Source organism: Eublepharis macularius, chromosome 4 (assembly GCF_028583425.1).
Source record: "Eublepharis macularius isolate TG4126 chromosome 4, MPM_Emac_v1.0, whole genome shotgun sequence".
NCBI classification, from domain to species: domain Eukaryota; kingdom Metazoa; phylum Chordata; class Lepidosauria; order Squamata; family Eublepharidae; genus Eublepharis; species Eublepharis macularius.
In genome coordinates this window covers 182,981,716-183,008,509 of record NC_072793.1, presented here as the reverse complement: position 1 = coordinate 183,008,509, position 26,794 = coordinate 182,981,716, and the positions used below count along the sequence as shown (strand labels likewise).

At 45.5% G+C, this 26,794-nt stretch overlaps 1 protein-coding gene across 1 annotated transcript; it reads left to right on the top strand.

The window, feature by feature from the left end:
* Positions 1–1,255: 1,255 nt before the first annotated feature.
* On the top strand, positions 1,256–24,926 carry LOC129327994 (zinc finger protein 345-like). Its single transcript, XM_054976736.1, has 4 exons — positions 1,256–1,259; positions 5,958–6,116; positions 12,635–12,808; positions 22,927–24,926. Exons 1-4 carry the CDS (start codon positions 1,256–1,258, stop codon positions 24,924–24,926), a joined length of 2,337 nt encoding a protein of 778 aa, XP_054832711.1.
* Positions 24,927–26,794: the final 1,868 nt, after the last annotated feature.

Below are 26,794 nucleotides of genomic sequence, written 5' to 3'. Positions count from 1 at the left end.
GAACGTAGCATCTGTTGTATTTTTCTGGTGGGTCTGAATACTGTTTGTAAGCTGTACTTTTTCATAAGCTTTCCCATCTGATCAGTGATTCCTTTGATATATGGCAAAAACACTATTCCTGTGAGAGACTGTTTTTCCTTAGTTGTTTGATTTATCCTTGGTTTACTCGCTCTTCTGATTTCATTTCTGGAGTAGCCATTTGCCTGAAGTGCATGGTTTAGATATGCGAACCGCACTTTCTCAATGAGGAAATTAATCATCTAAACCACGCACTTCAGGCTAATGGCTACTCCATCCCAGCTGGCTGAGGGGGGGCATTGCTACCTGCTCTGCTCCTAATACCAGCTGGGTTAAGGTGGTGGGTGGACATTTCCACCTGCTTCGCTCCTAATACCAGCTGACTGAAGGGGGGAGCCAGACATTTCCACCAGCTCTGCTCCTGGTCTCAAATGGCTGAAGGGGAGCAGACATTGCCACCCTCCCCGCTCCTAATACCAGGTGGGTAAGGCAGTCACCTGCTCCGCTTCTGATCCCAACTGGCTGAAGGGGGGTGAGCATTGCCACCTGCTCTGCTCCTAATACCCCCCCCCCGTGGCATGCACAGCTGTGGACATTGTGCAGCACATCAGTTCATCCTGCCAGTTCATCCTGACTCTTTGGATTTGCCTGGTCTCAACAGGAAATTGGTCCTTAAACATTTAATCACCTGTCAGACAGTTGGGGTTGTATATTTAATTATGTGCCCCTGTCCCAAGTTGTACGTGGGCTCAACACCATTCGCCCCTTGCGTGTAAGAATATTAGAACATGCTTCTAGGATAAGAAACAGAGTATTAGAAGCACCTCTCACGCAGCACTATTTAGAATTCAAGCATGACCCAGCAGATTTCCAGGTTGTGGGACTTTATGCCACACTCAAAGGAACAGGATACCAATGTGATCTGTTGAGGAAAGAAGCAATGTGGATACATTCTTTGGACACAATGGTGCCCAGAGGTTTGAATAACGACCTGTCTTTGAAGTGTTTTTTGTGATAAACTGTCTCTTTAACTGGGAAACAACTTGGCTTCAAGTGCCTAAAGGTCTGAATAGCGATCTGTCTTTGAAGGGGCTGTTGGGCTAAACTGCAGCTTTATTTGTACTTTGGCTTTAAGGTAATTAATAGTGATATATAAACACCTAACCACTTACCGTGACACGCTGGAGCCTTTCTATGCTGATTGGGTGGTGTAATTGAGCTTTTCATTATAACGAACATGGGTAAGTTAATGGCAGCTGTAACATGTTACTTAAAAAACTTTATTTTGGTACTGTTTTTGTGGCATGCTGCATATTATTCTTTGTGCCAAATGCAGAGAGAGAGAATGAATGCCCCCCTGAGGAAGTCGTATAGACGAAGAGCTGAATGGAAAATCTGCTAGCCCCAGTTCTGGGCATTTTCTTTGCATGCTAGTTGAGTTTTCTGCATTCTCCCATGTTTCATCTGAAAAAGAAATGATATAGAAGATACTACTGTTAGTACCATCTGCAGAGATCCTTACAGACTTACCTGTACCATCACAGCCCTTTTGGGCTCATTGTGTGGATCTTGGTCTTTCTGCTTGCTCCACCTAAAAAAGAAAAAAGAAAAGCCATCTTTATATACTCAACGTAGGAAAAGAATTGGACTTACTTGCAAAATCAATATTTTTTGGACTCGCCTGTGAAATGTAATGGGGTGTGTCTAGGTGGGACATGTGTAATTTTCCTTGCATGTTGTTGTATATAGGAGTGGTCAATTGAAATCAATGTTGCTTTGAGGTTACATACCTATGAACCTATGAATTATTGTATTGCTGTTATATGTGTTAATTTGGTGTATAACCTGTGGAAATATATGAATTCACTGATATATTGACCACCTGTTATAATCTGTATCCTCCTGTGCGGCTTTTTTCCACTTCTAGTTTTTTGGTATTCACCGGGGGGGGGGGGGGGGAGCCTCTTTTTCTTGTTACCTGCTCCTAATACCAGCTGGGTGAAGATGGGGGGCGGGTGTTACCACCCACTCCGCTCCTAATACCAGCTGGGATAAGGCTTTGGAAGGGCATTGCCTCCTGCTCTGCTCCTAATACCAGGTGGGTTAAGGCAGGGGTGGGCATTGCCACCTGCTCTGCTCCTCATACCAGCTGGGTTAAGGTAGGGGTGGGTATTGCCACCAGTTCTGCCCCTAATACCAGCTGGGTGAAGACAGGGGGTGGGCATTGGCACCTGCTCTGCTCCTGATCCCAGCTGGTTGAGGAGGGGCAGTGCTACCTGCTCTTCCCCTCATACCAACACAATAATGGTTTCTCCCGCCCCAAGCTGCTAGTTAGACAGAGTAAACACTCACGGGAGAAATCAATTCACAATTTACACAAATACCCAATAAATATAATTCAAAGTGCTCATGTGCTTCAAATTCAATTCATACCCTACTCATATACAGTTTCAAGAATATTTCAAATGCCCAAACACAGGAGCTGTACATTCATAAATATAATAGAAAAGAACAAATCTGGGATGAACATCAAAGTCCAAAAGTTTAGTCTCTTTGGTTGTTGGGGCTTTTTCGGGCTGTATTGCCGTGGTCTTGGCATTGTAGTTCCTGACGTTTCGCCAGCAGCTGTGGCTGGCATCTTCAGAGGTGTAGCACCAAAAGACCGAGATCTCTCAGAGACACTGAGAGATCTCGGTCTTTTGGTGCTACACCTCTGAAGATGCCAGCCACAGCTGCTGGCGAAACGTCAGGAACTACAATGCCAAGACCACGGCAATACAGCCCGAAAAAGCCCCAACAACCATCGTTCTCCGGCCGTGAAAGCCTTCGACAATACATCGAACACCTCTACGGGGAGGAAACATTCCAACAGACCCTTTAGTCTCTTTCTTATGAAGTGAAAATAGCACTGTATCTTCTTTCTCTGAGAAGCGGTAGTGCGCAAGAGAATAAACTGCTGCCTTGTCTAGGTTACCAGATCGGTTTATGCCTTATGAAAATTCACAGCGGATGGTGACGCCCCTGAGGAGGTGAGTCTATGAAATGTGAGCTTGTGAGCCAGCCCCAGATAGGGTGTGGAGCTTTGTTTCATCTTTCCTCTCCTCCACCGCTTCTCAGAGAAAGAAGATATAGCACTATTTTCGCTTCATAAGAAAGAGACTAAACTTTTGGACTTTGATACTAGCTGGGTTAAGGTGGTGGGTGGACATTTCCACCTGCTCCGCTCCTAATACCAGCTGGTTGAAGTTGGGCGGGGGAACATTGCCACCTGCTCTGCTCCTAGTCTCAAATGGCTGAAGGGCAGTGGACATTGCCACCTGCCCCGCTCCTAATACCAGCTGGATAAGGCGGGGGAGGGCATTGTCACCTGCTCCACTCTTGATCCCAACTGGCTGAAGGAGGGTGGGCATTGCCACCTGCTCTGCTCCTAATACCAGCTGGATGAAGACAGGGGACGGGCATTGCCACCTGCTCCGCTCGTAATTCCAGCTGGGTTAAGGCAGGGGTGGGCATTGCCACCTGCTCCACTCCTAATATTAGCTGGTTTAAGGTGGGGGGTCAGTTCTTGGAGATCAGTTCTCCAAGAGGTTTAGGTATGGCATCATGTAATCATAAGTGACATGTCTCAACTTCTTTTCTAAGTTCTTCCTTTTGCTGCTCCTCGAGCATGACGTCCATTTCAGCCCCTCGAAGATGGGCAGCATGCAATTCAGCTTCATTCAATGTTGAATGAAGCTGAATGTTCCTTTTTCAATGTTCCTCCTTCAATGTTCTGGAACTTCCTGAATTGACTTCCACCATGCCTTTGGGTAACCAAGAAACACAGGACAATTTAACTTCAGCAGAGAATATCCAGGTAAGGCACGGAATCTTTAGTTGTTTGGGAGGGGGAGGTATGTGGGGGATCAATTATGTTGCTATAATTTGGAAAAAACCCTAAAACGCATTTAAACCTTCTTTATAGGCCACATCTGCAGGAGCAAGGGGAATGATAACCTCACATGAAAGGCTCAGGTCTATGAGAAGCCTTCTGCAGCTGAAAATTGACCGGGATATTGACTTTATTCCACCACGCCAGCGCAAATCACCCATGAGGAGTATTGTAAGAGCAACAGTTTATGGCATTCTGAGCCACTGTATAAATGGATATTTATTTGAATCTTGCGAGGGCTGCACGAATGATGCCCCGGTGCAGAGACCATGAATGCTTAATATGGACTGAAAATGAGCTGGACAGGAAAGTTAAATTTGTCTGTGATGAAATATGTGCTAGTTCTGCTCTGTTAATTATAATTCACTTGCCTATTGTCTACAGTGCCTGGTTTTCACTCAGGACAATATGGAAGAAGTTTACTCCTTAATAGCCCAAGTTGGCAATGCAGTAAACTCCCAAAATGCCCTTGAAAATTTTTTGAAAGAGTCTGATAAGAGAATGTTACAGCACATTGAATGCTTAATCAAGGACAGGTATTTCAGAACGTTTTTGGCCTGTCAACAAATGAAATAAACAGTGTTAGAACATATTCACAACCTGATATTCAAGTCAAGACATTTCTGTAAATTTTAGACTATGTAATATAAAATGTAAAATAAAATGAACCTTGCTGTAATCCAGTAGTCTTTTTTTTGCTGCAATTTGTGGGCGGGGGGGGGGGGGCTAATTAAATCAAGCCTGGAATCCTTTTCAGAAAAGCGTGGCTGGAAGGGGGGGGGGGGAGATGAGGTAGTTTCCTTCAGCCATATGGTTTCCCCACTGCACTGAGGGACCACCTGATGGACACAGCCAATCGCAGAGGTGCCTTATTGAACCATTTTTGAAATTCATTGGTCCTTAGTTACCTACAACTTGTCTGGGAGGCAGGTAATCCAATCCAGCCCACAACATGTGCTTTCAGAAAAGCATGACCGGAATGTCTGGAGGGGACACACCTTCAGTCACATGGTTTCCCCATTGTACTGAGGGCCACCTGAATGCCACAGCCAATCACAGAGGTGCTTTACACACAATGAAGCCAAGGTTTCATAAAGACTGGGCTAGGTTAGTCTTGCCCTCTTTTTCCTGGAACTCAAGACAGAGCCTGACCATACCCAGGTGAGTTGACCCCCCCCCCACTATACAACCTTTTTTCTGTGGGAGAATGTGGAAAAATGGGGGGGGGGCTACTAGTTTTTCTCTATGACTTGCTGCATTTTGGGTGGTAGTTGGTAACTTAAATTGGGGCAGGTGAGGCCTTTTTTTAAATAATTGCCATTTTGTGGGAGAAAACCACCTTAATGTTTCTATAGGCTGCAATTTGAGTGGGAGATTTACCATGTTTTCATGGAAGTTTGGGCCTTTGAAACCTGTGCCCTGGATTTTCAAGCTTTAGATTGCTATGTTAGTGGAGAAATTAAAGCCACATTTCTACATTTTTTTCTTTTGGGGTGTTAATTATTTAGATTGTGATGTAGGGATTGAAGGTTTCTGGCAAGGAAAGCTTTTATTTGTAAAATGAATTGTCCCTCCATAGATAGTGAAGGCCTTCCCAGCATCTTGAAATTTGCAGCCTCACTAATAAGTTCACTGGAAAAAGAGACCAGCTATGGCCAATCCAAATGATGGTAAATATGCATGCTCTTTTAAAAACTTTTTAAAAAATTATAATATAGCAAGAAAGAATTTTTCTATGGTTTGTTTTCTCCTGTTTAGTTCAGCATAGCCACCGTGAAAGTGGAGGAGATGATGAGGGGGCACGAAAGCCATGCTTGTGCCGCAATTCTAAAGAAAAAAATATAGCTCCACAGCTGACTCTTTGGGGTGCTATGAAACATAAAAAACCACAAGCAGGTATATTTGATTATTCACAATGAAGACGATTTTGAGGCTTTTTGACAAACTAGGGGGCTTCTGAAATGCTATTCTCAAGCTTTACTAAAGTTATCTTTTGTTCTCCATACAGACCACGACTCTCCTAAAAGGTCCTCAAACCAGAGCTCCCCGTTGCTGCGCACCAATGTGACCCAGCAGCAGAAGTCCGCCAGCAGGCTTTCAAACCCGCACACCATACAACAGACCTGTAAGAAAGAATCGGCAAACCCAACCGAGCCAGAAGCACGCGGTAAATCAAAAAGAAAACACGTACACCAAACTGACTTTAAACAGACACAAAAGGGTGGGTCTTCAATGCCACCCAGCAAGAAACCAAAAATTGACATTTCTGATACTACTGCTGCTGTTAAAGCTATATGTGATAGGATTGCACTGTTACATGGTAATTTGGATAGGCTAGGTTATAAAGATCTCAAGGCACTGACTACCGCAGTTGGCAATTTAGCAAATCTAAAAATCTCAAATCTAACTATGCAGCAAGGGGGATTCAAGCAAAAAGGGGCAGGCCGGGTAAAGGCTCACCTGACCCCGTACAGGAGGAAAAGCAAATCTTTGAAATTCAAAAACTTATGGGAAAGAGTGATAGTTAAGCTCCTAAATAATGCTAAACATATTAATTCCCGTCCAAAGCGCAGTGCTTCCATTTTAAAGCTGATAAGTAAAAGACAGAGGCCTAAAGAGCCAAATCAACACATGGCTGGTGGTTGTCGCCTCATCTCAGAGGAGGCTCCAACTACCTCCCATTCAGCAAATGGAACGACAGCACCCCCTAAAGAAAACCCGCTAGAATTACCTCCACAAGAATCCCCCCCAGCCACCCCCCATTCATCAATTGACACTGCAGCTAGCCCTATATTGTTTTCTGCACGCTCACTGAATGATTAACTGTTTGTGTATTTATGGGTGTGCTTGTCTTTGATTGCCCTGAGGAAGCCTCTGCACGGTGAAACGGGAACGGCACAAGATGCGAGCATTTTCCCCGTCGGCTTTCTAATGGACTTTATTATTGGTTTACTTGGCGCACCACTCACCTAGATTAGAAAGTATTTGATAGTTGCTGAGTGTAAATCTATGTATATACTTATATATTTTTGCAAACCAACTTGTATTGTATTGCACTGTGTCCCTCCATACCCTCTGTATATGTACTGTGAATGCTGAATGCTTTTGATATTTACTGTTTGCTATTGCTTGTAATATACTTTACCTTTGACTTTACTTTGTTTGAACTCTGCATTGATTTATTATCATCTTACATACCTGCCAAATATATACTTTATATTGTTTTGCTGCCTTCCCTTTTTGTTTGTACTTACTTTAGCGGGAAGTGCTACGCCCTTGTTTCTTTTCCTCCGCTCCTAATACCAGCTGGATAAGGCGGGGGAGGGCATTGTCACCTGCTCCGCTCTTGATCCCAACTGGCTGAAGGAGGGTGGGCATTGCCACCTGCTCTGCTCCTAATACCAGCTGGATGAAGACAGGGGACGGGCATTGCCACCTGCTCCGCTCGTAATTCCAGCTGGGTTAAGGCAGGGGTGGGCATTGCCACCTGCTCCACTCCTAATATTAGCTGGTTTAAGGTGGGGGGTCAGTTCTTGGAGATCAGTTCTCCAAGAGGTTTAGGTATGGCATCATGTAACCATAAGTGACATGTCTCAACCTCTTTTCTAAGTTCTTCCTTTTGCTGCTCCTCGAGCATGACGTCCATTTCAGCCCCTCGAAGATGGGCAGCATGCAATTCCGCCATCTGGAAACAAAATCGTGCCTTTTCCAAAACCATTTTGCAACCATCTGTTTAGTCTCTGCAGCCCTAAAAACATTTAAATATGGAAGTTTAGCTTCTGATAAAACAAAGAGTGAATTGTTGGTGTTACATCAGTGCTACAGGACAGGCTAATTTTTAAACCAGTGCATGTTTTAGAGTTTTTCTCAGAACTCTGGAAATTAAAGACCTTTTATTCAATGGGGTTTACTGCCAGGAAAGCGTTCTTAGTATTGCATTCCACCGATTCGGGCAATAACATATTTGACTTGTGAAATGTGAATTAAGCATGAACAAGAACAATGCGCTCAAATCAGTAAAGTGCGATTACTCTTTCAAAAATGATTTAAGGTCAGTTTACAGACAGACATTCAGATCTCTTTCCATGCCCAGTTCTAAGCAGGGCACAGAAGTCCAATGCCCAGTTCTAAGCAGGGCACAGAAGTCTAACGCAAAAGTCAACCCCTCCGTCCCGCAGTGAAAAGCGGCGTCCCCAGTGGCGTCCCCCCGCCCCCGTCAGCCTTCTTATTCGGGGGCCGCAAGGGCACCTGGGAAGTGTAGTTCGCAGTGGGAAAGCCAAGGGAAGGACAAACCCTGAAGACTCGAGCAGAAATCCCTCCTTCCCTGCCGCCTTCCGTCCCTCTCCGGCTGGTCTCTCCTGCAGCGGGGCCTCCTACGAGGCGTCCCGCGCAGCGAGGCAGGAGAGCCGGGAAACCTCCCCTTCCCACCCCCTTGTTTCCTTGCCCCGTTTGCGCTCTGGGTGCGCAGGAACTACAACGCCCAGAAGGCCGTGCGCGCACAGTGTGGCCAGCCCGCCTTCCCCAGGCGTGGAGAGGGCGGCGGAGGCGCTTTGGGGGGCAATGGGGGTGCAAGGCGGCGGGCTTCTCTCTCGGCTTCCCCGGGCGGAGGGAGACTTCGGCTTCTGCGCGTCTGCAGGGGAGGCGAGTCCAGGGCTGCATGCAGGGATCTGGGGCGAGGGGAGGGAAAGCACGTGTGAACGGGCTGGAGGGGGAAGAGCAAATAGCCCTCTGGTCAATCGCCTTTCCTAGGAGCGAAGCGCGTGGGCTGGGGGGTTGATGCAGGTCAGTAAATGAGGCACCTGGGAGGCCGGGGAAGCAATGAAGGAATTGCTTTGGAAAGGAAACATGTTAAAGGGTAAACGGCGCGGATGACATCTGCGAGAGAGAGGGATGAGTTTTTGCACCCTTGGCTGCGTTCCCTGCTGCCAGCCCGTGTGGATCCTTTTCTTAACCTCTGCAGGGGTCCCTGGTCTGATCCTTGTCTGTTCCCCCAGCCCCCTTGGCTCCTTGCGCTTGAAAACTTTTAAGGGGCTCCCTGGCCCTGCGTGGCGCACAAGCTAAATCCCAAAAAGGTGTATGGCCATATATCGTGGTCAGAATTTTCAGCACCCTCCGTTCTGCTGCAAAAGAGCAGAGCGGCGTTCTGGAGAGAACCTGGGCCGAGGTGACCCCCCATTCCCTTTGTTTTTGGCAGTGCAGCTCCACTGGGATCCTGGAGTTGGTGGCCAATTTTAACTTTCCTAGTCTTCATTTTCTTCTTGTTGATTGGAATCTCCCCCCCCCCCGCCCCGCCGCCCCATTTAGTAATTTTTTCTTCAATCTATTGCTGTTTCCCTTAAACTCTATCTTTTGTGCAAAAGCCAAAATCTGTCCAGATTATGCAATAGCTTCCTTGTTCAAGGATGAGTTGTAGTACCAGCGATCATTCCATAATGCACAAATATCGGGAAAGGTCTCCAAGGCAGCAGGTTTGAACACGGCAATCTGTGCCCTGGATCTCTCACCTGCCAAGCCCCAAGGATCACTGCCTGCAGTCGATAGATAGGCCATGGGTTCATTAGGGGGGGAAGTTGGATGAAACAGGTGATGACCTTATTTCAGCCACTTGATGTTTTCTGAGCTGGATGCAAGCTTTAGAGTCACATAGAGAAATATTTCAAGCAGAAACATTCTGTGCAAATACAGTTTCCGTGTATTTCTGGGGTAAAATGCACAAGATAGTGCAGTAGGTAGCTGCACAATCCATTAGGGTTTTTTAGTATTTAATTGGACTCAACCAACAGAAGCCCAGTTCTGTGCAACATTCCGAGTTTGTATTTCTCGGAGACTTTCAGTATCTTATACATGTCAGAGGTAGGGGTGTGCAATTCGGTATTCTGATTAGGTTAAAGTTACCGAATCAGGGCCATTCCCCCCCCCCCCCAGTATTACCAAAACTTTTTCTGAATACCAAAAAATTTCGGTAGTACTGAATCAGAGATTGCCGAATCGATTTGGCCATTGTTTTCAATGAGAAAACCTTCTCCTGTCTTTCCGGGAGTCGGGGGGGGGGCATTTTCTGTCCGAATCACACCAAACTTGGTGGAGACCTCCTCCTAATGCTCCTCTAACTACCCCCCAAGTTTCAGAAAGATTGGACTTTGGGGGGCCATGTTATGCCCCCCCAAACAAGGTGCCCCATCATCCTACACTCTTCATGGTTCTCTATGGGGAAAAACAAGTCATTTTTCTAGGTGGCTTGGGGTGGCATTTTGCAAGCAAAATGCACCCAACTTTCAGGTGGCCTGCTCCTACCTGTCCTCCCACCCTCCACCAAGTGTCAGGCAGATTTCACTTTGGGGGACCATTTTATGGCCTCCCAAAGAAGGTGTCCCATCCACCTCCACTCCACTATTCCCTATGGGGGAAATAAGAGAGGCTTATCTGGCTAGGGGTGGCATTTTGCATGCAAAACGCCCCCAACCTTCAGGGGGCCATCTCCCACCTGTCCTCCCACCCTCCACCAAGGCCCAAGCTGATCCCACTTTGGGGGGGCTATTTTATGGCCTTCCAAAGATGCTGCTCTTAGCCCCCCTTTCTCCATTGTTTCTACTACACAAAAATAACACAACTCATTTCACATAAGAGAATCACCCAAAACACTATTCCTGTCAAGAACACTTTATTTGTTTAACTGCTTTAGGTTACACAGCAGAGGGGCACACCAAAGGGCATGCCAGCAGTATCTTACACAAAAATAACACAGCTCACTTCACATTAAAGAATCACCCAAAACACAATTCCTATCAAAAACACCTTCTTTCTTGAACAGCTTTAGGTTACACAGCAGGGGGGCACACCAAAGGGCATGCCAGCAGTATCTTACACAAAAATAACACAACTCACTTCGCATTAAAGAATCACCCAAAACACAATTCCTGTCAAAAACACTTTATTTCTTTAACTGCTTTAGGTTACACAGTAGGAGGGCGCAGCACGGCATGAAAGCAGTCTACTACACAAAAACAACACAACTCACTTCACATCAGAAAATCACCAAAAATACAATTCCTGTCAAAAACAGTGAACTGAGTTGTGTTATTCTGTGTAGTAGATTGCTTTCATGCCCTGTTGTGCCCTCCTACTGTGTAACCTACAGCTGTTTAAGAAATAAAGTGTTTTTGACAGGAATTGTGTTTTTGTGATTCTCTGATGTTAAGTGAGTTGTGTTATATTTCTGTGTGGGGGACTGCTGGTGTAATGTGTCACAATGCTTTGCCTACTTGTACTTTGAAAGTGAGAAAATATTTTTTAAAACTTTATTCAGTGTGTGTTTGTGTTTTATTCTTTGTTGTGCAGTTGGTTCCCATCATAGGGAACAATGGGGCTGGCTGGCCAGCCATCTCTGTAGGTGGTGGGGGAATTTGGGGGAGGGTGTCTGTGGTTCAGGTGCTCTTTCACAGGGACACGCTCACACTCAGGAGTGTGCCCACCATTGTGGCACCCCTGGGCTGTGCATAATTGCCCTGGGAAAGAGAGTTTAAAAGTTCCCATCACAGGGAACAATGGGGGACAGCTGGCCACACCGGGTAGTGGCCGGTGTGGGAATGTTGGGGAGGGTATCTTTGGGTCAGTGTGGGGCTGTGGGGGGTGGATTTAAAAGGGGGACTGTGCCTGTGGCCATAGATGCCACATTCCGTGGGTTCCTGCTGTGGGAGATTTTCCCATAACACGAATCAATAGAAAGTGGCTGGCCACAGGACAGGGGAGGTTAGGTTTTGGGGAGGGTGTGTGTGGTATTTGGCAGTTTGGGTGCAGGTGGACTGTGGCTGTGGCCATTAGCAGCCCCAATCCCATGTGTTTCTGCAGTGTGGAAGTCTTCCCCACAGTAGAAAGACAAAGTGGTGTGGCAGGAGAACCACCGTTGAGGGGGCATAAAATGGCCCCCCAAAGTGGGATCTGGTTGAGCCTTGGTGGAGGATGGGAGGACAGGTAGGAGATGGGCCCCTGAAGGTTGGGGGCATTTTGCTTGCAAAATGCCACCCCTAGCCAGACAAGCCTCTCTTATTTCCCCCATAGGTAATAGTGAAGTGGAGGTGGATAGGGGCACCTTCTTTGGGAGGCTATAAAATGGCCCCTCAAAGTGGAATCTGCCTGAAACTTGATGGAGGGTGGGAGGACAGGCGGGATCAGGTCCCCTGAAAGTTGGGTACTTGCAAAATGCCACCCCAAGCCACCTAGAAAGATGACTTGTTTTTCCCCATAGAGAACCATGGAGAATGTAGGAGGATGGGGGCACCTTGTTTGGGGGAGCATGACATGGCCCCCCAAAGTTCAATCTTTCTGAAACTTGGGAGTTCGTTAGAGGAGAGTTAGGAGAAGGTCTCCACCAAGTTTGGTGTGATTCGGACAGAAAATGGCTCCCCCCTCAGACTCCCGGAAAGCTGGGAGAAGGTTTTCTCCTTGAAAACAATGGCCGAATCAAGCTGAAAAGCCGAAACTATTACCGAAACGTGAATACCGAAACGGTTTCCTGATTCAGTTGAAACCAAATCAGGTTTACCGAAACAGGCAGGCCTTGCACACCCCTAGTCAGAGGCTGAAAAACAGGATAATTCAATTTTTCTTGCAATCTGTTTGATGTTTGGTATTCATTCCATCAACTGGCTGGCTGGTGGGATTCTGCTTTCCTTCTTGACTGCTCAGGAATGGAAGTCGATGATCAAGTGGGCAACATTTTCCTCTTTCAGAGCTCCCAGATGTCCTTTGAGGAGGTGGCCTTGTTCTTCACAGAGGAGGAATGGGCTCTCCTGGATCCGGACCAAAGAAAACTCTACTGGGAAGTGATGCAGCAAAACTACGAGACCGTGGCGTCTCTGGGTAAGGAGCCTTTCCCTTTTATCTTAACTACAGGAGGGAAAAGAGGGGAGGGGGCCACGTCTTCCTTTGGCCTTCTTTGGCCTTCACTTTCATTGGCCACAAAGGAATGAATGAAACTCCCACCCTTGGGGGTATTACAGTTCCTGGAAAAAGAAAACATCCAGTACATTCAGACTGCACAGAAATTTGTTCATTAAGAGAGCTCTGATCAGGCGCGATGGATGATATCTAAATAGGTTAATGATGGCAAATCCCTGCAGCTTGTATTTCATTCTCCGGTCTTTCTTTTTGACGTAGATTGGCTCTCTCTCAGTCCTTTGGTTGTGTGATTGAAGCAGATCGGAGGAGAAAGGAGCTGGGGTTGCTGTTTCGACAAGCGCAGAGGAGGGTCCTTACCCTGTGGCAGAGCTCTTGCTTTGCCTCTTGGTTCGATCCATGCCAATTAGAAAGAGATTTAAAGAGATGGGGGGGGAGGTCGTTGAAGGGGTAGGACAGGCCCCCGGCTTAGGCCCTCTTCACGTACTGTCCATTGGAGTGGAGTCTGGTGGGCTGGATGGAAATTTCCAGTCACAGTCATGGTGGTGGGGGAAATGGGAGTCTCTCTCTCTCTCTTTTTTAAAATTTATTAGGTGAGTAATAAAAGACAGGAAAAAAAATACAGATTTTCCATTAATACCCTTGTTTTCTTATTCCCGCCCTTTCTCCCCCCCCCTTATCTTAGACTTCCAACAGTTTTCCAACCCGCTGTCCACCTCTACATCTAATATCTCTATTTAACTTCTATAATTAATTCTTATACCCTTAATTACCTTCTTTAAATGCTTTCCATATTAAAATACATTTCTAAACCATAAATTACATTTCTAGCTTATCTATATTTCTTGTAAAGATCAACATCTCCTCTCTAGTTATTCAGTTAATAATTATCTAGCCCCCATAACTCCCCCTTCACGTCCCATTTCTTCTCTAAGTACTGTTTCAATTTTCCCCAGTCATTAAAAAATTCTTCTGAATTCTGTTCTCTTAGCTTCCTCGTTAGTTTGTCCATTTCTGCCCTGTACAGCAATTTTTGTATCCCATTTTCTACGGATGGTATTTCTTGCATCTTCCAGAGCTGAGCATATAAAATCCTTGCCGGCGTTGTCATATAAAATACTAGTGTTCTGTCTTGTACGGGATCCCTTTCTAAATCCAAATTTAGCAATAGCAATTCTGGGTTTTTACTTATTTGCCTTTGTAAAATTTCTGACATAGCTTCTATAATATTCCCCCAGAACTGCTTTGCCAGGGAAATGGGAGTCTCTTGTGATCCCTCTGTTGCCTCGCAAAGTGAAGGAGGAAGGAAGGTGAGATACAGGGCAAGTGAAGCCAGGCACAAGTGATGGATGGGTATTTTTTTTCAAGCATTTATTAATTTTATTACAACAAACAACAACGAGCATTTATTTATTTTATTACAAAAAACAAAAACAAACGAATGAAAACTGAGGGAGACATACCATTTGGACATTTAACAGAATTTATTTAACTCGTTACTTAGTCAATAACGCTTCTGTAATACCCATATCTTAACTAAACATATAACTTCGACTTTACTGCCAAGATACCTGCATCCCCCCCGTACTTCAGCCTATCAGTTGTTGCCAACTTTCTAACTCTAATTTTCAAATCCACAAATCATTAGACTTCTCTTTTACATACAGAACGTCCATGAAAGGTTTCCAGATCTTCACAAAACTGGCTGTTGTTTTATCCCTCAGCAATTCCGTTAATGTTGCCATTTTTGAGGCAGAACTGCTTCCCCTCGAAACATTTCTCCTGTTCCTTGTCCAGCTGAGAGCAGTGGGCGCCAAACCAAGCATAGGCCGGGTCCATATTCACCTTCTCCTAGAGTGTCAAGTATTCTCAGATCACAGTGGTTATGTGGATTGGCTCTGTTACACCCAAGCTGGTGAACCAGCATGTTTCTGGCCCAATGAAACATACAGAAAGAAGTCCTGTGAGGGAGGGATATATTTTGTTTATATAACCAAGGAAGAGAAATAACCCAGAGTTTAAAATCATTCTAGAAACCAGAGGCTCTTCAGAGGTCTGAGGGCCATTACGTCAACTTTTATCACCTTTGGTTCACTAGCAGAAATTATGCATTCAATAAATTATTGGTCAAGTTAGTTACGTGTGATCACCCTAATGATATTAGGAGAGGAGCAGGTGGTAATGCCCACCCCACCTTAACCCAGCTGGTATTAGGAGTGGGGCAGGTAGCAATACCCTCCCCCCTTCAGCCATCTGGGACCAGGAGCGGTTCAAGTGGCAATGCCTGCCTCCCATCTTCACCCAGCTGGCATTAGGAGCAGAGCAGGTGGCAATGCCCACCCCCCTTCAGCCAGTTGGGATCAGGAGCAGAGCAGATGGCAATATCTGCCCCCCCCCTGCCTTCAACCAGCTGGTATTAGGAGTGGACCAGGTGGAAATGCCTACCCACCGCCTTAACCCAGCTGGTATTAGGAGAAGAGCAGGTCGTAATGCCCACTTCCCACCTTAACCCAGCTGGTATTAGGAGTGGGACAGGTGGCAATGCCCGCCCCCAGCCCTTCCCACACTCCACATTAACCCAGCTAATGTTAGAAGTGGAGCAGGTGGCAATGCTCACCCCCTGCCTTAACCCTGCTGGTATTCGGAGCGGAGTAGGTGGCAATGCCTGTCCAATTCCTTAACCCAGCTTTTATTAGAAGAGCAGGTGGTAATGGCCACCCCCCACCTTAACCCAGCTGGTATTAGGGGCGAGGCATGTGGCAATGCCTGCCCCTTTCATCCATCTGGGGTCAGGAGCGGAGCAAGTGGCAATGCCCACACACCGCCTTAACCGAGCTGGTATTAGGAGCAGAGCAGGTGGCAATGCCCACCCCTTTTCCACCAGCTGGGATCAGGAATGGAGAAGGTGGCAATGCCTGCCCTCTACCTTACCCAACTGGTATTAGAAGCAGAGCAGGTGGCAAGGCCCACCCCTGGTAATTCCCACCCCCCTCCTTAACCCAGCTGATATTAGGAGAGGACCAGATGGGAGTGCCCACCCTCCGCCTTAACCCAGCTGGGTAACTACATGGAATTGGGGGCGTATCTCATTTTGTTCTCCTCCTCTCCTTCCTCTTTCCCTTCCCTGAAAGACTCCGAACCCTTCCTCCTTTTTCTGTTTTTTTCCCGCCTTCCCCCCTCAGCCAACCTTCTTTTATTTGTCCCTGCCTCCGTCTCCAGCTTTCCCTGCTTCCATCTCCTTCACACCCTTTTCTGTATAAATTGTGATTCAGTTGCCCAGGGCTGGGTCCATTTGCACAGAGTTGAAACTGCAATGATTTCTTGCGGGGGGGGGGGGGAGGTACCTCATTTCCCACTATATCCCCTTCACCACTATTTCCTCTTTCCCTCCTCCGGGCAACCCCCTTATTTCCAAATGTTCTTGCTTCCGTGTCACCTCTTGCCCACCAGCAAAGCTACCTGTAACTGCTTTCAGCTTTCCCTTCTGCTTTCCCCAGACACAGTGATCATGTACCAGCCTGGCTGTTGGAAAGGCCAAAATGGAGCTGGAAAGACGACTCTGCCACCTCCCCCTGTTAGTAGCCAACTCTGGCCCCTGTTGCCTTTTGTTGTAAACACACACTGCCTGGCAAGGCAGGAATACAGTTCCCAATTACTGTCCAGGAGCTGGGATCATGGGAAAGGCTAGCTAGTTTGGTGTAGTGGTTAAGAGCTGCTGGAATCTAATCTGAAGAACCTCACTTCTCCACGTGAAGTCAGCTGGGTGATCTTGGGTCAGTCACAGCCCTCTCTATCAGCCCCACCCCCTATCAGGGCTCTATCAGCCCCACCCACATCACAGGGCGATTGTTGTGAGCATAAAAATAACACACTTTGTAAACTGCTTTGCATGGACATTGTCCTGAAAGGTGGTTTATAAGTCGAATGTTGTTGTTATAGCTACCAGCCCCGCAACCCCATGGAGATAGGTAGTTTTGTAGATCAAAGCAGTGATCTTTCTGAGTTTCTAACCCCAGTCCCTCTGATCTTCTCCCTCACCTCCTTCCTAATCGCAGGCACTCAGAAATCTGAGGGCTCTTCCTCTCCCACGATCACAGGTCATCAATTGACCTTTTGGTCCTCTTAGATATGCCTGATCAAACCTTCTTCAGTTTTATTGCCTCACCTCCGGAGACAGCCTTTAAGTTATTGTGATAAGCAGAAGGCGCATTCCTGTCTAAAGGATCAGTTTACCGTATAAAAAGGGTTCCTTTCCAGCCCAGGGGTGTGTGTGCTTTTCGATCTGACACACAGCCTCAGACTACGTGTCTGAGGCCCCCCTTGCCACAATGTGCAGGTCACCTCTATCCTGCTTTCCTATTGACATTCCTCGTTCTTCTATGTCGATAACTGTAGCTGTCGCTGGAAGTGCTTTCCCATTTATTCAGTTTTCTAGCTAGTTCTGTGTGTGCGTGCTGTGTGTATTCTCTGATATTGCTTTTTATTACTCACTTAAATTAAAACCACTCCTGTTGAATATCCACCTGTTTATTAAAGAGTTCATTAGAGGAATGATCATAGTATACATTGGTGATGATCCTGCAATTACCATCCTCTCACTGCCTCCCCTTGTAGCTAATTCCCTCAACTCAGTTGAAGGAATTAGCAGCAAGGAGAGGCAGCGAGAGGAGGGTAACGAGGAATAGTTTTTGTTAAAAAGTATTAGGAAGGCAAGCATGCAGAAATTACACACAGTATACACACAGAGCTCACCAGAAAACAGGATACAGTTGGGGAAGCAAGTCAGGAGAATGGTTACAGTTACCAGTCTTGGAGGAAGGACATCCTTAGGAAAGCAGCGTTGAGGCAGCCTGTGATTCATAGCAAGGGTTTCCCCCCCACATTTTAAGGCTGTTCTAACCCTCCTGAGTCTGCTTGCAGGGAGGGCACGCAAAAAAATCAAATAAACTATTCCATTCATCTGTTGGACTCTGTGTATCATATTTATTAATCCTTTTTTAAATCTCGATTTTTTTCTACAAACCTGGGGTAAACAAACAACAGAAAACACATTGACCTTTCCTCTACAAAAGCAATGAATTCTCTTCCCTCCTCTTTCACCCGTTCAAGGCATCCTGGCTCATCTTACTATATAATTGAGTAAGCGTGTTTCAGACGACTCACTTTATACCCTGGTGCATCACCAGAGGGCGCTGCTGCAGAGGAAAGAGGCAAAGTATAAATTGAAGAACCTTAAGAAAAAGAAAATGATTCGAGACAAAAAAGACTATAGCTCGGGGAACATTTATATTTGGAAAGATGAAAAGGTTGGGGAGAATTGTAAAAAGGTGACATGTGCTCGCTCCATGGATAATGTTTCCGAGTTTGAGACTACGGAACCCTCAGACATGGAAGCATCTGGGGATGAACAAGCCAACATGAGAATCCTTCGAAATAGATCAGTTCTCTTTCAAAGTAAGGAAGGTTTTTTAGGAAGGTATCAATCCTGCCCTACTTGCAGTGGCCATCCCAGGACTTAGTTTTCAACCTGTTGGATCATCACTTTTCACAGGAAGAAAAAGCAATTTTGGACAAAGGCTTAGGATTTCTGCTCACCTCAAGGTATAATGCTTTCAAAACCTAAATAGATATCTTCAAATTAGTAAGACAACTTAAATTTGGCAGTAATTCTTTGGCAGTGAATTACCTAGTAAAGATTCTAGGGTGTTAAAAACCCATTCTGATTTTGTCCCACAAACAGAAACTTTTGAGAAGCTTATCCTTAAAGAGATACACAGTTGGAGAACGGCAACATAAATACATGGCATAATTTATCACTTAGAGAAAATTGAGTTTTGGACCAAATTAAAACTGACAAAAGCATAATAGTGAAGCCTGTTGACAAGGGCAGGGGTGGGTGGGGATTGTTAGTATGAATATGAATATGATTCCTAATTCTCGACATGTGTTCTAATATCCGTGTCTTAACGGGACGTACTGTGCTGCCCACGAACAGTTTCCTGCAAGTGCAGCTTATTAAATACACGACTGAATCCGTGGCACACGTGGAAAAATGTTGAATTATTGATTCAGTTTCGTTTTCTCGGCCATGTCGGACACTCCTCTCCACAGGTCCGGGAGGAAGCGCCCGAGCAGCCTGACCGGGCGGCTGACCTGCGAAGGTTAGCCCCCAAGACTCCCAGTGAGGGTGTCAGGGTCCGGAGCGCGACGGGAAGAACCCCCCGAAGTCGATGCGGGGGGTAAATTGCCCATTTGCTCCTATGGAGGCCGGCAGACTTGCGCAGCACATCGCGTGCTGCTGGGCCATGGAGAATGGCAAAATGCAGATTTAAGGTGAAAACCTGTAAGTAGCGAATCCCTTCTGTTACTACAAGCGTATGTGAAGGATTGGTGGGATTTGAAGCTAAGAAGGCTCGGATTTCTTCCCCCTCACTGAGTTTCGAAACTTGGCTGGCGGATTCCCCCCCCCCCAAGATGGCGACGAAAAAGCAGAGCCCCGCTATGGGCAAATCTATCTCGGCTGCTTTGCAGGGGAAAGGAGAGTCTCTGGAGGAGCTAGTAAAGTGGTCGGTCATCGAAGCCATAAAGCCCTTTGTTGACAAGTTAAACGAAACTGATCAAAGGGTTGGCTTAATTGAGAGTGAAGTGAAAACCATTAAGGAAGCAGCGGGGGGGGGGAAGTCTGCTCGGGAAAACGCAGCACTCATGAGGGCAACAAACAAAGACCTGAAGCTGTTGGAGAACCAACTGATCGGGTTGCAAGTGGATCGTGCTCAGACAATATTGCGTCTCCAGAATGTGAAGGAGGAGGAAAATGGGAATTTAAAGGATCTGGTGATGGAACTTTTGGCGATACCCGCGAAGGCAACTAAAGAAGAGTTAAAAAGTGCCATTTTGGAAGTCTGTCGGGGTTCTTCAAAATATGTAATGAAGCATCAGCTGCCTCGCGAGATTATTATTGACTTTTCATCTAAGAAGATCCGGGACACCATCCTATATAATTCATACAATGCGGACTTGGACTTTCTGGGCAATAAGGTCAAGATATTGAAGGACGTTACATTTTTAGCTCGGAAAAGAAGATTTAAATATAAAAGGTTTTCAGCTCTTCTGAGGAAATGTGAAATAAAGTACAAATGGTTATTTCCAGAAGGTATTTGGTTTAGCTATAAAGATCAAGCTCACAAGATAACATCAGAAGACCAGCTAAGGGACTTTGTGTGTAAACATCAAGAGTTCCAGAAAGAAAAAGAGGATTTCAAGCCTGAAGGGGGAGGGGAGGAGGGAACGAGCACGGTGACTGTAGCTGTTCAGAGAGAATTGCGACCGAGACCCAGAGGGGGGAAGAAGACCTAATCCTGATTGTAGTTTGTATTTTATAAGATCTACCAATCTAACAGCATTTTACAAAGTTCTAATGTTAAATAATTGCAGTATGAAGGGAATGCAGTACTTGTAGATGTAGTGTTTGTGTTGTTATGTGTTGTTTTTTCCCCTTCTCCCTGTTCCCACTTTTTCCTTTTTGTAGTACTAGTAATTAAAAAATAAAAAAACTTTCAAAAAAAGAAAAAGAAAAATGTTGAATATTAATGTCTGATGACCAACCCTCTGTCTTGATACTGTCACCTGTCCAAACTAAGGGGCACACTCGGCAGTGCCCACATGCGAAATGTCCTTTGGGGAGGCCTTTATCCAAAAACTGTTCCCCAATTTTGGCACGTACCAAAATGTCCTTGAGGTTCCTTGTACGTTTTAAGCCAATTTTGGGCAGCCTCTCATAGCCATCAATTTCAGAAATGAGGTGCCAGTGTCTATTAATAATCCATTTAATCTTATGTGACAGAGGCGTATGTTACAAAGAACAAAAAATTGAGTCCTGGGGATGGGGTTCTTTCGGACGAAACAGCTCTTGCCTTGGTGTCCGTGCAGCCCTATCCTCTGCTTCTCTAATTATCCTAAGGGGGTAACCCCTATTGAGAAAGGCCTCCCGCATGTGTTTGCTGCCTGTTAAATAGACTACCTCTCATGTCGAATTGCTTTCACCCTCAGCATCTGACCATAAGGAATATTGCGTCTGATATGTCCTGGATGGAAGGATCGGTAATCCAAATATGAATTCCTATCCGTTGACATTTCGCATGCGGACATTTCGCGTGCGTCCCGTTAAGACATGGATATTAGAACACATGTCGAGAATTATGAATCATATAACAGAGGCACCGTTAGTAGAGCGCTTCCAAAAATTCCACACTAAGGAAACTGAATTCAAATACAGAGTTTTGTATGTCTCAAGGGGGGGGGGGGTTCGCAGCATTGTGTACAGAGGGACCTCCTGAGGAAAGAAGCCCAATGGGCTCACAAGCTGGGAACTTTACAACCCAGAGGCTTAAATTTGGAATTAAATCTGTCTTGTTTTCTTTCTTTAGCGTCGCATAACACGACGCTAAAGAAAGAGGGGTGACTTTTAATATACCTCACCTCCTAGTGCATTTAAGACAAATTGAGAATGGGTTTCCTTCAAACGGAATGAGTGCGCTGAATTTATGCATGAGAAATATGTTTTTGACTATGTGGTGAGTAAATTTACAGTTTAAGAATCCTTTTAACTATTGGTTTAAAAGAAGGAAGAAACGTATTATGTTGTATTGTTTATTTATTGTTCGGCAAGTTGATTGCTCCGGTGGAGGACTTTCCGGCCCCTGAGGAAATGAATATTGTATGAAACAAGCAGATTATTTGTTGCTGGCCGCTTGTAGGGCAAGTTTTTGGAGCCCCTTGGGAGCTTCCCATATTCTTCACAACCCATCTGAAAGAGAAGAAAAGAGAACGCAACTTTATACTAAAGCAATTTATTTGGAACAATTAACCTTGAACTTATCTGCTTCTCTCTCCTGATACTCGTGGAAGGAGGGCAACTCGGGGGAGCCCCTCGAGAGCTTCAATTTTTCACTCCACCTGTAAGAGAAAAAGAAGAAAAAAGAAAGCATCTTGGTAAAAGAAAGGACAGTTTCTTTCCTTTCATTGGAGGATTATTTTTCCTTTGAAAGTTAATAGACCATTTGTGATATTGATTGTTAGAAATACCGATTGCATTTCATGTTGTCACATTCATTGCATGGTCATTTTGAATGTAAATATGAAGACTACTGACTAGATAAAACTATATCTTGTTTTGGTTCTATACCTAGTACTGGTGCTTTGAAGTGACTTGTTTCTTATTCCTGGGATCTTGTTTTTTCTATTGTTTCCTTCCCAAGGAATACCTCTCGTTTGTTTGCTTATGGTATTAGGAGTGGAGCAGGTGGAAATCCCCGCCCCCTCCCCTTCAGCCAGTTGGTATTAGACATAGATCAGGTGGCAATGCCCAACCCTGTCTTAACCCACCTGGTATTAGGAGCGGAGCAGGGGGCAATGCCCACTCCTCACCTTAACCCAACCGGTATTAGAAGCGAAACAGGTGCCAATGCCCACCACCCTTCAGCCAGGTGGGATCAGGAGCGGGGCAGGTGGCTATGCCTACTCTCCGCCTTAACCCAACTAGTATTATGAGCAGAGCAGCGGGTCATGCCCACCCCCTTCACCCAGCTGGGATCAGGAGTGGAGCAGGTGCCATTGTCCACCCAGCATCTTCACCTGGGTGGGATCATGCAGAGTGCAGGAGGCAATTCCTTTCTTCCCTTCTCCCAGCCAGGATAAGAAGTGGCAATGCCTACCCCCTTCAGCCTACTAGTATAAGGCACTGAGCAGGCAGAAATGGCCAACCCGTCTTCACCTTGTTGGAATCAAGCACCAAGCAGGCAACAATCTCAGCTCCCCTTCAACCCCTTCAACCGCCCCTTCCTTCACCAGCCAGGATCAGTGATGGAGGAGGAGAGAATGCCTGCCTGCCCGCTCTCTAGAGCCCATCATATTTTTCCCCACAACGGGATTTGTTTCTAGTGGTTACATATAGCTGTGGTTATTTCAGCCCCCCAGCTCTTGGTGTAAAAACTACTAATCATACTCATTGTACTTGCTAACAGATATTTTTACCTTTTTTATTTCCCCCTTTTTCTTACTTGATTTCTGTCTCTCTTTTGCAGCTGAAGATGTGAGGGAAATAGCAAGCAAGAAGGAAGAAGGAAGGGCAATTGTGGGGAAAAATGAAGATCTGAAGGGAGAAGCAAAACCAGACGGTCAGGTGGTACCAAAGAGGCAGCAGAGAAGCAAAATGGAAACAAAAGAAAAGCAGAGGAAGAAATTGCTTGACCATCTGAGCAGGAAGATACCCGAGGACCAAGCCCAAGGTGAAATGCAGACAAAAAAGAGAAGGCCTAAGGGTCCCATGAAAGTCAAAGCATTGAGACACAAACTCAGACTTAAAATATGTCAGAACTTTTCGACATGCTGGAAAACATATAAACACTTGAAATGTGGAAAGACCTTTTTTCAGAATAGCAAGCTGGCTCAACATCAGAGGATGCATATGAGTGAGAAGCCATGTAAGTGCTTGGAGTGTGGAATGAGCTTCTTTCATAATGGCAACTGTACTAGACATGAAAAGGTTCACCCAGGTGGGAAGCCCTATAAATGCTTGGAGTGTAGGAAGAACTTCTCTATGAATGGCACTCTACCTAGACATCAAAACATTTGCACAGGAGAGAAGCCCTATAAATGCTTGGAGTGTTGGGAGACCTTCTCTCACAATGGCACCCTAACTAGACATAAAAAGCTTCATATGGGGAAGAAGCCATATAAATACTTGGAGTGTGGGAAGAGCTTCTCTGAGAATGGCGACCTAATTCGACATCAAAAGATTCACAGAGGGGAGAAGCCATATGAATGCTTAGAGTGCGGGAAGAGCTTCTCTCAGAGTGGCAACCTAACTAGCCATCAGCAGGTTTACACAGGGGAGAAGCCATATAAATGCTTGGAGTGTGGAAAGAGCTTCTCTGAGAATAGCCACCTAACTAGGCATCAACTGGTTCACACAGGGCAGAAGCATTATAAATGCTTGGAGTGTGGGAAGAGCTTCTCTGAGAATGGCAGCCTAACTAAACATCAGAAGGTTCACACGGGGGACAAGCCATATAAATGCTTGGAGTGTGGGAAGAACTTCTCTCAGAGTGGCAACCTAAGTAGACATCAAAAGGTTCATATGGGGGAGAAGCCATATAAATGCTTGGAGTGTGGAAAGAGCTTCTCTCAGAGTGGCAACCTAACTAGACATCAAAAGGTTCATACAGGGGCAAAGCCATATAAATGCTTGGAGTGTGGGAAGAGCTTCTCTGAGAATGGCTACCTGACTAGCCATCAGCAGGTTCACACAGGGGAGAAGCCATATACATGCTTGGAGTGTGGGAAGAGCTTCTCTGAGAATGGCAGCCTAACTAAACATCAGAAGGTTCACTCGGGGAACAAGCCATATAAATGCTTGGAGTGTGGGAAGAACTTCTCTCAGAGTGGCAACCTAACTAGACATCAAAAGGTTCATATGGGGGAGAAGCCATATAAATGCTTGGAGTGTGGAAAGAACTTCTCTCAGAGTAGCAACCTAACTAGACATCAAAAGGTTCATACAGGGGCGAAGCCATATAAATGCTTGGAGTGTGGGAAGAGTTTCTCTGAGAATGGCTACCTGACTAGCCATCAGCAGGTTCACACAGGGGAGAAGCCATATAAATGCTTGGAGTGTGGGAAGAGCTTCTCTGAGAATAGACACCTAACTAGGCATCAACTGGTTCACACAGGGCAGAAGCATTATAAATGCTTGGAGTGTGGGAAGAGCTTCTCTCAGTATGGTAACCTAACTACACATCAACGTGTTCACACAGGGGAGAAGCCATATAAATGCTTGGAGTGTGGGAAGAGCTTCTCTCAGAATGGCAGCCTAACTAAACATCAGAAGGTTCACACAGGGGACAAGCCATATAAATGCTTGGAGTGTGGGAAGAACTTCTCTCAGAATGGCCACCTAACTAGACATCAAAAGGTTCATATGGGGGAGAAACCATATAAATGCTTGGAGTGTGGAAAGAGCTTCTCTCAGAATGGCAACCTAACAAGACATTCAAAATGTTCACACAGGAGAGGCTCCATATAACTACTTAGAAAGTGAAGAGAGCTTCAATGATAGCAGCAGCCTTACCATACACCTTGAGATGCTCACTCCATCATTAGATTTTGCCTTCTTTGTTCCATGAAGTGTTTTATGGTAGTTTACCTTGATGAGGAAGATCTCTCTGCCTAATTCCCTCCTTTTTCTCCGTCTCCCCTCCATCCTTCCTGTTAACATTGAACTAACTTATATACTACCCCCGGTGAGCAAAACATGCATATTTTTCTTTTTTCTCTTTTAAACCTTCTCATGTTAATGAATCATTCACCAAGACCGCAAGAATGATCGATGTGATTTTTCAGTGGGAGGAATGGCATGTGCTATCTGAGAGCCTTCATACTTTACAATATAAAAATATGGTTGGTCTTGGATTTAGCTGATTCTTCAGATTTTCAATCACGTGACATTTTACAAAGCTGAGAGTGATACTATGATGCAGTTGCAAGATAGCCTCATTAAGCATGAGGCTAAGTAAGCTCAATGGGGTAAAAGTACGTCCTCATGTGAATAAAAAACTGCCTAATGAATAGGAAACAGAGAGTGAGTATAGATGGGCAATATTCACAGTGGAGGGTTGTAAGCAGAGGAGAGCCACAGGGTTCCGTATTGGGTCTGGTGCTTTTTAAGTTGTTCATTAATTATTTGGAGTTGGGAATAAGCTGTGAAGTGGCTAAGTTTGCACATGACACTTAATTGTTCAGGGTGGTGAGAACCAGGGAGGATTGTGAGGCACTCCAAAGGGATCTGTCGAGGCTGGGCGAGTGGGCGTCAATGTGGCAAATGAGGTTCAGTGTGGCTAAGTGCAAAGTAATGCATATTGGGGCCAAAAATCCCAAATATAAATACACAATGATGGGGTCCAAACTGGCGGAGACTGACCAAGAGAGAGATCTTGGAGTCGTGGTGGACAACTCACTGAAAATGTCAGTACAGTGTGCAACGGCAATAAAAAAGGCCAATGCTATGCTGGGGATTATTAGGAAGGGAACTGAAAACAAATCAACTAGTATCATAATGCCCCAGTATAAATAAATGCTATGGCCTCATTTGGAATACTGCGTGCAATTCTGGTCACCACACCTCAAAAAAGATATTATAGCACTGGGAAAAGTGCAGAAAAGAGCAGCTAGAATAATAAAAGGGATGGAACATTGCCCTATGAAGAAAGGTTAAAGCGCTTGGGGCTCTTTAGCTTGGAGAAACGACGACTGAGGGGTGACAAACAGAGGTTTACAAGATTATGCATGGGATAGAGAAGGTAGAGAAAGAAGTATTTTTCTCCCTCTCTCACAATACAAGAACTCTTGGGCACTCAATGAAATTGCTGAGGAGTCAGGTTAGAATGGAGAAAAGAAATACTTTTTCACCCAAAGGTTGATTAACACATGGAATTCACTGCCTCGGGTGGTGGTGGCAGCTTCAAGCATAGACAGCTTCAAGAGGGGATTGGATAAACATGAAGCAGAGGTCCGTCATTGGGTATTAGCCACAAGGTATAGATGGGTGTCAGGTCTGTGACCCACAGTCCTTCCATTTTGCTACATATTGTGTGTGTGTGTGTGTGTGTGTGTCCTGGTTCCCAAGACAGCCTTATCTGAAGTAGCTCACCACAGTGGCCTTGGGACAGCTCCTTCCATCTCTCCCACCAAGTGTACCAGCTGGGCAGACACCAAGGGTGGGTGATGTTGGGAAGGCTTGTGATCTACTGCAGCAAGCACTGAATACGTTGTTCTCAACAAGAGTTCTGTGTACAGCTAGGGCTTACTTTAGCCTCTGGATAATCTATGGAAATATATACTTTCTGAACATCTACTCTCTCAATAAAACAACCTTTGACTCAAGAGAGCTTGGAT